Source organism: Bactrocera tryoni, chromosome 5, assembly GCF_016617805.1.
Source record: "Bactrocera tryoni isolate S06 chromosome 5, CSIRO_BtryS06_freeze2, whole genome shotgun sequence".
NCBI classification, from domain to species: domain Eukaryota; kingdom Metazoa; phylum Arthropoda; class Insecta; order Diptera; family Tephritidae; genus Bactrocera; species Bactrocera tryoni.
In genome coordinates this window covers 9,156,139-9,170,581 of record NC_052503.1, presented here as the reverse complement: position 1 = coordinate 9,170,581, position 14,443 = coordinate 9,156,139, and the positions used below count along the sequence as shown (strand labels likewise).

At 37.9% G+C, this 14,443-nt stretch overlaps 1 protein-coding gene across 6 annotated transcripts in view; it reads right to left on the bottom strand.

Annotated features, from left to right (window-relative positions):
- The window catches only part of LOC120779208 (Down syndrome cell adhesion molecule-like protein Dscam2), a 121,179-nt gene extending 109,130 nt beyond the window's left edge, over positions 1 to 12,049 (bottom strand). For all 6 annotated transcript variants that reach the window (XM_040111482.1, XM_040111485.1, XM_040111483.1 and 3 more), the window contains exon 1: positions 10,500 to 12,049. In XM_040111482.1, the coding sequence (XP_039967416.1) occupies positions 10,500 to 10,548 (49 nt within the window). In that variant the 5' untranslated portion in view covers positions 10,549 to 12,049. The remainder of the gene's footprint in view (positions 1 to 10,499) is intronic.
- Between the last annotated feature and the right edge of the window lie 2,394 nt (positions 12,050 to 14,443).

Genomic DNA, 14,443 nt, shown 5'->3' with positions numbered 1-14,443 from the left:
ACCGCACACACGCACCCACCACAATTTGCCTGGGGTATTTTGCGTCGTTTGACTTCATTTTAGTGACAAAAAAGAATTGACAAAATCGAACAACTTTCAGAACTTTCCTGTTGCCGAACTATGATCAAACCAAAAGTTTCCTTTTATATTTAATACGCATATGAAGAGTATACCATCTGCTGTGGAGTGGCATAGAAATTTGCAAACAAAAGGTTTTGTTATTTGCGATAAACAAAGTCCATTAAACGCGTGTAATATTTTCAATTTGCGTCGAAAAGTGAAAGACCACACACATCTGGCCACACTATTTTTACACCTACTCAACCACACAGAGCCGATAACGAAGGTTTTTCGTCCCACACACACCCACACTAACATATTCTATCACATGTCCACACAACGCTCATTTGACGGAGCTGTCATGTGACTTTGAAAATTAATCAATCACCTGACACGGTCCCTTTCATCTCTTTCTCACCATCGGCTAGTAAGAGAATCCTCCTTTGTTTGTAGCGTTGCTTTATTGAAAGAGCCGAATGGAAACAGGTCGCCCATACCTTTGGTGAACGGAGAACAATGGCAGCTAGTGACACACTTTCACCGTTAATCCTAGCTTAATGATGTGTAAATGGACCCATTCACACACACACACACACACACACGTGTGCCAAATGACGAAAAGCTTTCAATCTGCTAATTCCCGTAATGTTAAAATACAGTAAACAAAAAGAAAAGCTTTCGGCGAAAGCAACTAATTGCTGCTTGTCACGTTTGTTGTTGCTCCATAAACAAGAAGTGAAACTATATACATACATATGTATATACAAAACAGTTATATAATGAAGAAATCGCCAAATTTCAGAGTGTGGGAAGTTTTTGCTTGGATGAACCAGCTTTCGTTGAGGCGGCCAGGATAGTGAAATGCTTTGAGTCGTGATCTGGATTTCACTCTTTGGCAGTTAATAGAAAATACTTCGAATAGACGGTGTAATGTTAAAATTATCACGAAGATCCATCATTTAAAAGAGGCGGAAAAGTGGTTTTATTTAGCCAACCAAACAAGGGTGTATCACATTCACATGTCACAATTTTGCATTTTAATATTTCATGTGTCTTTCAATAATTATTGAATTTGATTTAATCAGAGCATAATCGGAAATGTTTTAGAGAACAGTACTAAAAATACTATAGGGCAATGCAGAATATGGTGCATTTGGTCTTGCATATTTGCAATTGCAAATTCGCTGTACATTTTGTTGCTTTTACACTAACAAATATTTTCATTACCAATTCGAAAGGTTTTTTATTACCTTATAAATATATGTATACATTTTTTTCTTAAATATATGGGCACTAATTTTTTTTTTTATTTTAAAGTATATTAGTGTAGATCTTAAAATTTTCCATCCCCACTAGACTGAGACTTCAAGAGGCTATATAAAAGATTTTCTATCGGGTCTTCTAACCTCTGCGTCCACTTAGTTTCAATCTGGCAAATCACTTCGAAGAGATAGAAGAAATGCATTTAACAAGGAAAAATTTTACTTTTTTCAACATTTACATATTAAGTTAATTCCAAAAATTGCAGTGCATTTTCCATATTTTAAAATTCTTAATATATTCTTCAAAATGTATGTCGTCCCCCTCAAAGTAATCCGGAGTGAATCACAGCTCGATAATACATGAAAAACATAACCTTGATTTTTGGCCTGCTTTGACGTGGATTTTCGGCTTCGACTCACCTTTGTGAAGATATTCGGGCGATTGATTGTCTGTTTCTGAGTCCAAGATCCAAGACTCATCGCCAGTACTGATATGTTTCATAACATCCTGATAATCGGAAAGCATTGTTTCACAGACGTTATTGCGACTATTTTTTGCCGACAGTATCCATGTGAAAAAGGTTGTGCAACTCATATAATTATGTAGTAGGCACTTCAACTTCGACCTCGTTTATTCACATTCTACACACCTCTCTTAGATGTTTCGATTTGTTCATATCTTCTCCTCATACATTTCAGAATAATAAAATCTTTAATTTTTAATTAAGCTACGATTCCAATATACATATATTTACTGATTGCAAAATATGATTTAAATATGAAAACAATTCTTTTCCAACTAATTAAATTTTGAGAATTATATTATGAGGAGAGATATGAAGAAAGTTTTAATTTCGACGGCACCAAAACAATCTGTGCTATAAGCGTTTTCCATACAAGAACTTGATTTTGGCGAACAATTTTTGTATTTAGTATGTTAGGTTGGTGCTGCAGTAGTCCGGCAGGTCCGACAAATGTGCAGCTTCTTGGGGAGAAAAGGACGTGTGCAACATTTTTGATCGATATCTCAAAAACTGAGTGAGTATATGTTACCTTATAGCTTTTCCTCAGTTTATATAAAGAAACTTGATACAAGCTTCATAGTAAAACTGAGGTCTTCATCTTCTCAGAGAACATAATCAGTCAAGTTATTATTATTAATGCGAAGGGTCAAATTCTATAAATAATAAACATTTATAAATAGGTATCAATGGTACTAAATTTGGAAATAATTCAGAGCTAATATAGCAGGTTCCCCCCATTAATCTTCAAGAAATATTTGCCGTTCAGCGTCGTAGCAGTTTATGTACTTTTAGGCGAGTATTATCCAAATTATGTGTAAACAAGTAAATACACATGTTTAAAATGAGATGTGAATGCTTGAATATTAATTCAATTTTAATTGATATTCCACAAAAACTCCTATTTTTATACCCCGAAGCATTGGCCACGGCGAATATCGTATTCGATGGAACGATGGACTATATGAGATATACGACGACATTGACATAGTGCAGCGGTTTAAAAGACAGCGGCTACACTGGCTAGATCATGTCGTCCGAATGGACGAAAACACTCCTGCTCTGAAAGTATTCGACACAGTACAGGTCAGGGGAAGCAGAGAAAGAGGAAGACCTACACTCCTTTGGAAAGACTAGAATCTCCAATTGGTGCTAAGCAGAGAAAAGAACAACAGAGAAAAGCCAAGCAAAGAACGACTGGCGCGATGTTGTAAACTTGACAATAACCGCGTAAGCAGTGTGTACGCCAATAAAGAAGAAGAAGAAGAACGGAGTATATTAATATCGTTTTCTTTTCTCATAAAAATATTACAATTATTCTGCCTATGCCCGAGTAACCAAAGTGATGAGTTCTTTTCCCAGAATGGTACCTTCTAAAAAACTGCCCCCCCCTCAAAAAGTATCGGTGAGAGTTGCGCAGGCGTTAATTATTTTTCGTTTTTGATAGTTATTTCATTAAGTTTTTCTACTAATTATAATGAATCGATCAGTTTTGTTAAGCTCAATAACAGACTTCGCAAATGAGTTGGTGGCATTTTTTTTTTTTTTTTGTTCTTTTGTCATGTAAAATATTGAACACTTATAGAATGAGGCCAGATTTTCAACGAGAAAAGAAAACAATTTAATTTTGCGACGAATTTAACATCTTAGGCCCTTTAAAATAATGTTTGTCAAAAAAGTCTTGCGGTATTTTCGCTAGTTGACGCTGAATGTGCGTAGTTCTAGTTTTATTCGTCGCATCGGGTCATGCTATACCTTTTTGGAAAGCTCATTTCACGCGCTAACACGTGTTTGATTGATTGTCGTTTCTTTTAAGTCGTTCGTGAGTTATAGCGTCGCAAACATGGAGCAAAATAAAGAGAAAATACGGCATATTTTACAGTACTACTACGATAAAGGCAAAAATGCATCTCAAGCCGCCAATAAAATATGTGCAGTTTATGGACCCGATACAGTTTCCATTTCCACCGCACAACGATGGTTTCAACGTTTTCGTTCTGGTGTAGAGGTGGTCGAAGATGCGCCACACTCCGGAAGGCCTGTCGTCGAAAATTGCGATAAAATCACTGAATTGGTCGAAAGAGACCGGCATAGTAGCAGCCGTCGCATCCGTCAAGAGCTGGGCATGAGTCATCAAAAATTCATTTAAATTTCAATAAAAAAAAAATTCAATAAAAATACCGCAAGACTTTTTTGACGACTATTATCTATTCAAATGATCAGCAAGACGAGCTGAATCCATTTAGCCATATCCGTCTGTCTGTTCATCCGCCTGTCTGTTCATTCGCCTGCCTGTTTATACGGTAACTAGTATATCATTATACTCAGTTTATTACCTAAGGCAATAATGCGTCTCCGAAGAAATGTTTTAGATCGGATACCAGAGCATAAAGCTGCCAGCCAAACTGAAGATCGGTATCTAGTTGTTGTAACGAATATTTTGCATTTGTGAAGGGTATTATAGCTTCGATGCAACCGAATATAACGTTTTTTTTTTTTGTTTTTCTTTGTAAATTTATAGACGCCAGAGACAGTTGATTGAACGGGTCTCAAATACATTCATACAAGTATATTATTATATAGACCAAACTGGTGAGCAGTCCTTATTAGATATTGGAAAACTTATTTAATTTTCAAAGTGTTCTTCCATTAAGGTTATTTTATTTTCGCAAGTGGGACAAAGGACTCTGCTAATAAAATCTTGCTACATAATTCCATACCGAATTCCTTTTCAACATAATTTGTGAATTATTGTGAAAAGACTTTTTAAATATTAAAGAAAAACGCTTGAACGGCCTACACTCAGTTCTAAATGTGATACGTTTTTGTTCTTATTGTTCTCCCCCTGCTTTCTCGCTACCCATCATTCACACTTCGCAGGCTTTTAAGTAATTCCTGAGGCGCTTCCAACCCCCACTGGCGTGCTGCTGGTGTTTTTCTTCGTTTGACAGGACTTTTTATTCAATCCCTTGGCATATTCGCAATCTCATACATACCAAATATGCAAATGAATTCGGTTTTATGCTAAATTGTATGTAATGCCAAATGTGCGAATGGAGAGATGCGAGTTACTCGCTTTTTTATGACACCGAGCAAACACCCGTCTAACCTCTGCTGCCCTGGGGTGGAAAGCGGGCAAATCCTGTTGTTCTACAACACGCCAATCAATGTGTGAATATGAATGTGTGTGTTTATGTATGCGTGTGAGTGTGTGTGCTTGCGAGGGGTGGAGTAACATGCGAAATAATTTCGCATTATTACCAGCAATTTATATGCAAACGAAAACTATAAAAGAAAATTGTTCACCACGGCGTTTCCGCTTGGATGTGTGTGTGTGACGGCGTGTGCGCATGTGGTTGTGGAAGAATTTGTCACAATCAGATTGCGGTATCGTTTAGATGTGATAAAGTGACTATTAATTTGTACTTTGCACATTTCTCGATTGCGGTTAGAGGTTGCCGTTAGAGTGTGCAAATAATTTCAATCTCAGAGGAGTGCGACAAACGTTGTGGGGGAATTATTGAAATTGAATATAAATGATTAAATTTTATCGTCACTTAGACGCACATATGAATATTTGCAAATACACAGAGAGCTGCATGTTTCCTGCTGGAAATAGCAATATTTTATTAATTTGACAAAATCTCTTGCGTAAGGCTTCCAAAATAATTAAAAACAATTTTTCGGTAACCAAAAGGACTCGAAAAATTCGCATCGATAATTTATAAACGCAATTGTGAGACTTCTTAGTGAGTCTTCTACTCAGCATTATTGTGAGAGTATTTTCTTCCTTTATAACAACAGTACAAAAACGTAGTTCAAAAAATAACTTAGATAAATAATTTTAAAATTTCAAAATAATAACTTAATTAATTTTCTTTATGAACGATGAGATATTTTATTTAATCTATCAAATATAAATTCCTCAAGCCATGGAGCTTCTTCTTCTTCTTCTTAATTGGCGTAGACACCGCTTACGCGATTATAGCCGAGTTATGGAGCTTTAAAAATGTAATTATCAAAGAAATCTGAAAAAAGGAAATTATAAATACACAAAATATTGAATTTACTATGAAGACAACTTTTTTAAAGAAATTAGTAGATTCAACTTATTATTTCGGAAAAGTTATGTTTCGATGTCAAAATTGATCGATTGATTCCAACAACGGTATTCGATATCGAATAAGATTTTATAAACATAGCAATATAGCTTACGTTCATTGAAATACTAGATGACCCGCCCGCGCTTAATTGTGGCTGATACATAGATGGTACTACTAATACCAACTAAGTATATGATTCTAGTCAGCCCCTACCTTTAAAGAACATGTCTACAAATTTGGCAACTGCGAACCTAACAGTTAATGAGATATAGCATTTTGGGTGTAGCAACTTGTGTTAATTTACAACAAATGGATCAAAAAGAATTTCGTGTGCTAATAAAGCATCGTTTTTTAGGGGAAAAATACTGTTAAAAAATATTGTTGCATTTGGATTCTGCACCAGAGAAATCAACCATTGAAAAGAGACTTGGAAAGTTGGAAAGAGGCGAAATGAGCACCGAGGATAATTGAAGACAGTGGACGCCTTAAAGAGGCGAAAGCTCTCTACAAAGTAGGTGCCGCGCAAGTTTATAATCCAACGAAAACAAGGAGTTGTTGATTCTGAGGAGTGTTTGATCAGGGTCCGGCACTCGAAGTGCTTCAGACCATTCGCGCAGCTGTCGCACTGGAATCAGCTGTTTATAAATTTGCTGAATGACAGTTCGGAGTATTGTGTACGCAAAAAAAGTGATCAGCAATGAAATTCAAAGGTAATAGTGTGATTGCTTTATATTTGGCTGGAAAATCACAGCCAGCAATTGTTCGTGAGCTCAAACACCTTAATGTGAATAAAGTTTTTATTTAGCGCACCATCACTCGTTACAATAATACTGGTAGCATCGCAAAACGCCATGGAGGTGGTCATCAAAAGACTGCAACGTCACGTGAGATGGTTCGGTAAGTGAAGAAGCGACTTTAGCGAAATCCACGACGAAGTGCCAATCAAATGGCTAAAAAACTGAAAATATCCGACCGCAGCATCCGACGCATATTGAAAAATAAGCTCAAGGGCAAGCTTTACAAGTTCCAAAAGGCTCATGATCTCACACCGAAGCAGCAACACGTAAGACTTGAGAGAGCGAAGCAGTTGCTTCGCTTGGCCGAAAGTGGTCAAATTCCGAACATTGTGTTTTCTAACGAAAAAAATTTTCCAATTGAGCAATTCGTAAACTCTCAAAACGATTGGGTTTACTTGACCGACCGTTTATACGAGAATCTAAGTCGTCGGTTGGCTACCGGGAGGCAGCACTCGCCACAAATAATGGTTTGGGCCGCTGTCATCGCAGGTGGGCGCTCTCCAATTGGTTTCATCGAGCCTAGTGTCCAAGTAAATGCGACATATTATCGGGAAAGTGTTCTGGAGGCTGCTTTGAAGCAGTGGGCAAACAAACATTTCGGTCGCAAACCATGGACGTATCAACAAGACTCAGCACCGTCTCACAAAGCGCGAGTGAACCAAGTATGGCTGAAAAACAACGTTCGAACTTCATTACGACCACACAATGGCTCTCGAATTCACCAGATGCGAATCTAATGGATTATTCTCTCTGAGCCATTTTGGAGAGCAAGGTTCGAAGTAAAAAATACACCAGCATCGCGATGCTGAAGAAAGGGGTGGCCAAAATACCGGCAAGTCACATTCGGGCAGCTTGCGATTCGTTTTTTGACCGTCTCAAGGCCATAGTTAAAGCAAAAGGTGGTCATATCGACTAAAACTGAATTGGTCCTGAATTGATGATTATTTTCACACATTTTGTACTTTAAAATAAATAAAAATAATTTTCCAAACCGAATTTATGGCTTTTTTAATTGGTTACACTTCGAGGACCCTGTATGCAGAGTGTACGAGTGGTTTCAACGTTTTCAAAGTGGTCGTGAGGACATAAATGACGATCAACATGTGGGCCAAGGAAAATCCGTGATCACCGGAAATTCCACCGAAACTGTGCGTGAATTCATTAAAAATCAGCGGAAATCATCATTGAAACTTATAGAAATGGAATTGAACATCTGCAAAACATCGGCTTATCGCATTTTGACCGAACATTTGGGCTTACGAAAAGTGTGTGCACGGTTTGTTCCGCACAAATTGACTGACGACCTAAAATTGCTCAGAATCTAACATTCGAAGGACGCGTGTGACCGACTATTTGACCAAAAATCACATTTTAACCATTAACCACTCCCGTATTCACCTGATATGGCATCGTGCGACTTTTTTCTTTTCGGAAAAATGCATTTTCCCACGAAAGGAAAGCGTTATGCAGACGTAGAGGCCATTCAAAAGGCTTGCAACGGCATACTGGCCAACGAGCTAAAACACTCGTTCGACATGCTTTTGGACCGTGCAAAAAAGCTTTATTGAAGCAGAAGGAGACTACTTTGAATAAAATAAATTGGTTTTTGCCGAAAAAAAACCATTTGTTCTTTTTTTTAAGTCCTGTTTGTTTTGGAAAGCGCAATGCCTTGACGATGAAAATATCAATACCATTTTTTGTTGTGATATTAAAAATATTTGACGGGTTTGTCCAAAAAAAAACTGGCTTTTTGTTCAGGAGCATCAATCAGTATAACCTATATACTAAATATGTACGCATACGATAATTAGTGTTCTCCCGCACTAGCTCTGTGTTGTTATTCTGTTTTTACTTATTTCTTCCTTTTCTTGAAGTAATAAAAATTTCAACCGATTCCTACATGAATTTTGGACACTTACTTATGATTTGAAAATAATTTTACATGAATTGTATAGACTTTTAAGATAAAGAGATAAAGTATATATTCAGGGCGTTACAAAATTCGTGGCAAACTTAACGAACTTAGTATTATCTCTTTCAGGATATAAAAATTATAGAAATGAAGTGTGTGAAACCATATTTAAATTATTTATCTTCTAATTCAAATAACACTGTTTTCGCGATCACAACTTAGTCTTGAAAATTAAGTTCGACTCTACAAGTCAATCCTTAAACCAGTATAGACTTATGCAATGTGGTTAATGGGGTACGGCGAGTATATCTAACAGTGAAATCCTCCAAAGATATTAATCTAAGATTTTAAGAAGCATGTTCTAAGTTTTTTTGTATATAAGCATCTTCGAAATCCACAAAGACTTAAATGTAACCTTTGACAAATCAGCAAAGTTTGTCGAAGATACCTTGATAGACTTTCTAATCATGAAAACTTACTAGCAATAAATCTACTGGCCAACAGTATGAATGTTAGAGGCTTAAAAAGAACCTTCATATTGGACCTTTCACATAGATTTTAGGTAGTTTTAGGAATACTTTATGTCAAATTATGTTATTGAAGAATATATTGAATAGTCTCAATGGAGCCCAATCAATCCTGTTATGATGGTTGTATTTATAAAATTTGCTGATTGTCTTCAGATTGATTCCAAAACAAATATATAGTACAACAAAAAAAAATAACACCGTTTTCTATGTGCCTTAATTTATTATCTTTTTTTTAATCAAAGTAACTATAATGTAATTTTGGATTACAAACTTGCTCTACAGCACCCTAAGGGGTTCCCGGCTTAAAAAAATCCTGTCCTTCTCTATTTGGTCCGAGTAATAATTTTGGAGAGACACCCTTGAAAAGATACGCGCTCGAAGTCTGACATATAGCTACTTAAAACTCTAAACGCGCTTTTCTCGAAACTGTATTTTCAAGGCCGCGACATACTCTACCGATATTAATAAAACTCTACGCTCTTCGAAATATAATATACAAGGTCTTGAAAGACGGCTTTTGATCTATTACAACCATTTTAAAATAACACAACAACGTCGAGAAATTTTCACCAATTTTTGCATTTTTCTTGTAAAATCCTCTGCCAAAAATATAATAATCATTTTTTTGACTTTCCTACGTTCATTACTTAGTTCGAAGTCTTAATTTAAACACATATTTTTTCTCTTTACTTATGATGATTTTGTTGTCAACGCGGAGGCATCTTTTTTCAGAAAGATTGCCGAAAATGACGCCGAGTTTTGAATGTTTTCACAAATTTCACGAAATTTGTAAATTATACATCTTTAGAAAAACAAAAAGTTCAATTAAAAAATTTTACTCATTTATAGAAAAAATATTTAAAATAGGTCGTTTGCTGCTCGATGAAAACCCTACATACATCAAATGAATGACTCCCACGCAGCGCTGTTACTTTCGAACCACTATAACATAATGCACGGAAAGGTTCATTCAAAATCGCTCACTTAAAAAGCGAAATATGCCCTCCGACTGCGTTTGTATTCCGAAATCAAAAAGCTAAAAACGTAATATCAAAGTATTGAAAGTGTACTTTCATGGACAGCAGCCATGCTTACCAACAAGCGCACAAACAAGAGTGAAACATTTTTTTCCACATGAAAGCGTCCAAGCCGCCGACGCCGCTCATGCACTTGTTCGCAGACAAGACGAGACACGAGAAATTTATAGAAAAAGTTGTTAACAAAAACCAAGAAATCTCTCTTGTCAGAACAAAAATAGCAGTGGGAGAGAAAAAATGCTTATATAAAGCTGTCGTGTAAAAAGGCTGCACTCACCGAGATGTGAAAGAAGCAAAAGCAGAAGAATATGGCAACTTGTCCTCATGTCTTTGTTTTGGTTGCCTTTACGCGCGGCCTTAGGATTTGTTATTATTATTTGGTTTAGCCGCCTTTAGTCTAGTTGCTCCGACTTGGTGCTGTTTTCAGGAAACTTTCCGGTTTCACAGTTTTTTTCTTTTTCTTTTTTTGATTAAAGTATTGTAATCATCGATTAGTTAATTTGAACTCTGATTTGGTACGATTTGGTATATAATTTCCCTTAGTTATTTTGATTTTGACATTTATTCACAACTCTTTTATTCAAATTCCCAAATCACTTGTAAATCATGAAGTGAAATATTTTCGCCAACACTGTATTTATTCTATGCACTTTCTGTTACTCTTAGATATACCTCGTCAGGCGATATTTTTGATTTACACGCATATCCTCACTTTCTGTCTATTTCTTTGAAGCTCACTCTTTGGCAGTTGAAACAAACTTTAATTTTACACTTTCGAAGCAAATCACCGTACACACTCAGATCTTTGAATTATATTTGGTTTCGTGTTTGAACCTTTTGTTTAATCAAATTTGGCCTCTTGTAGGTATGAATACATATGTATGTGGTAAACAATTTTGGCACTTTTTCGTTTTCACTGAAATTCTATTGTACTATTTCGCACCTTTGTACTAGAGCAACACGCAAATCTTATAAACATACCATATATGTATGTATGTATGTATGTGATTTGCTCACTTCACTGCACATTTACAAATATTTACCGATTTGCAGCGACTTGAACTTTCCGCATCGCTTGTCACTCGCACACTGATTAAAGCCACGAACTCCTTTAAAGTAACGTGAAATTTATAATTACCACTCGCCCGCCTTTCAATGCAATTCGATTGCGATTTTTATTGCTCACTCAGCACTCGAACACAATCAGTGCAATGAATTGCAGCAGCGTTCACGACGGCGAATGCTTTGCGAAAGTCGCGCGTTACATTTCTAGCACACACACACACACATTCTGATTGCTTATGTAGTGTGTATGTATTTCGCCGCTGCTTTGGTTCTTTCCGTTTCCGTTTTCCGCGCGCTCGTTCACTCACCACTCACAACTCACACTCTCCGCCAACTGTTTGTCGCTTACGTTGTTGCTGTTGCTGTTACTGCTTATAGGCGCAAGCAATTGCGATTGTGGCATTACACTTGACATTTACGAAGTTGCCTGTGTCGTCCAATAGCTTCCACCGACATTAAACATCGACACCGGCAGCGACAGCGACACCCTAACCAACACCGCTGTCTACCTAAACACCACGAAGCAATGCACTCACAACGTGTGCGCGCTCTCGCTTATCTCCCGCACTGACTGTTTGCGCGCTCTCACGCATACACTCGCACGTACTCACTAACCGGATGGGCGGTCGCGCACACACCTCCACTTATCACACCGTCGTCCTCACCAAGTAGGTTCCCTTGCTGGCTCGCACAACTCACAACTGCCTCTTTAATTGGCTAACTTGCTCTACTGTTTCCATTATCCGCCAAACCGTGCACGTCCTTCGAGCTATCAGCTGCAACTGAGCACCGGCTCAACTTGGACGCCGTGGTCTAGTCCATGTACCTTTCACCGGTGCACTTTTGTGGCCGTTTTGCTTCGGTGTGGTGTTTTACCAGCTCTTCTCTGTGGCTCACGTTGGCAGCCATGTTTGTGTGCCGGCCGCGGTGCGCATGCTCACCACTTTGGGCCGCCAAGCGTCCTGGCGGCAACACACACGCACGGCAAATGCTTTGCTCTTATCACATTCCTCTGTTTATTTGTTCGTTTCGCAGAACGCTTTGGCGTGGCGCGCTTTTTGGTATTTTGTTATCGTCCGCTTTCTGTTTGCTAGTGTGCTGCCATGTATCCGATTTTGTTGCCCATGGTTAGGGACAAAAACAGCAGCAACACACCGCACAAAACTATGTGTAACGCTGGACGCTTGGTTTTCTGAGAGTTTGTTTGTTATGCAAATAACTTATTTACTCTTTCTGCTGCTGCCGAACCACCCGTACAGACACACCGCAATTAAGTAGCGAGAGAATATGAGTGTTGTAGGCTTAATGTTTCTGGAAATGTATCTCAGCTGAGAGCTCCCGATTTCGCGCTCTGCAGTTAATGATAAATACTGCCTAAACATAAATTTTTTTTTAGGATCCTGAAGAAAATGACCTCATCCTTAATTTGATTACATTCATTAATTAGTGACGCAGGGAGCTTTTCGTGCCTATAACGAAGTAATTAGATTATTGGGTGAAGTCCGAGGAAAGTGAGAAAGCGACAATTAGATGAGCAAGTTGATAAGGGAAGTTAAAGAACAGCAAATTTATTGTTAATTTTGATAATTTCTGATTTATGTAGTAAAATCACCGTACACTGAAGGAATAGAGCGAACTGTCGCTTTATCCTTTGGAAACCAATGACTTAACTTGGACCCAGAGTGAGCAAAACACTATTAAAAAACTTTTGACAAGTTCGTACCTTTTTATTGATAATTCATAAAATCCAGTCTGTTTTAACCACAAGCCAGCATCTAACTTTTAAAGGTCTAGCTTCCTAATTAAAATCGAGAGAGCTCCTAGCTCTGCTCTTCGTTAAGATGTTCTACTTACGGGTTTCAGCACATTTATTTGATAGTTTTAGGAGACGAAAACCCTAATGCACTGAATTAAAAACCGTGTTTTGTTATTTTTATATACCCTATGCATCTTTCGTTTTAATAGAGATTACGTAACTAAGACCTTAATCACTATATGCTGTCACCGTTTATGCTTTGTCTTGTCTATCTCAGATATCCTCACACACTTTTACTTCATACCGGATCACTTAGACCATGAAGTCGCCAAACCGAACTCTGACAGCTCCTTTTTTGCCCATATACCGACGAGGGCAAAGAAGAATGGGTTTACTGTCAGGAACTCTCTATCAACTCCAACTTCAGACTTCCTGACTATGGCAGTGTCTTCCATTCCGAGGTTGTAGCCATATAAGGCAGTGGTGGATCTGTTACTCCCGAGTGCTGCCTCCTTTAGAGAAGTAACCATTCACTCATATAGCAGAGCGGCGATACTAGCCTTTAACTCATTTACAGGTCGAGGAGTGCCTAACCTCGCTATCAATTTCATCGAGTGCCTTTGAGATAAGATTTGAGGGGTTGCCGGGCCATAGCGGAAACGCAGAAAATTGTAAACCTGATGAGCTAGCAAGGAAAGACACACTAAAACCGCTACCCGTAGAATGGGAGCCACCATCGGCACATGCGCTGGCGCAAAAGCTTATTGGCCCAAGATTGATCTCAGGAGATCTATTGTTACCTTTGCCCTCAGTAAGGCTAGACTCTTCGTAGTTGTGGGGCTTTTAACAGGCCATTTTCCTATTGGCTTCCAAGCTGTAAGGTTGGGAATCTTACCAGACGCCATTTGCAGAAGATGAGGTGGAAACAACTCAACACTTCCTTCCCGCGTTTGGGAGGTGAAGACTTAAACACTTGGGAGCGCATACCTTCAGACATCTCACCGAACTGGCGAAAGTTAGAAATTAAACGCTTATGCAAATGTGTATTGGCTACTAAGCGTTTCGCTAAGAACATAACACAATTGTTCTTCTTTTCAATGTTTTCACAAAGGAATATATACATACTATATACCGGTCCACGTGCGATTTTTGATCAGCCATATATGCACCCTAACCTAACCTTGTCTCTCTACTTGGGAAAGCGCAAGTGCAGGGGGAGAGTGTGTGGCAAACTTCAAAAGTCCATTTATTTCGCAGATCAAATGAAGATAAACAAGCCACACGGCTTTAAATACAATTTCGTGAGAGTAATAAAAAGATAAAATACTTAAAATTGCAGCAATAAAAAGTTTATTTCCAAATAGAGGAAATGCCTCGACAACACATCCCCAGCAAAGCGA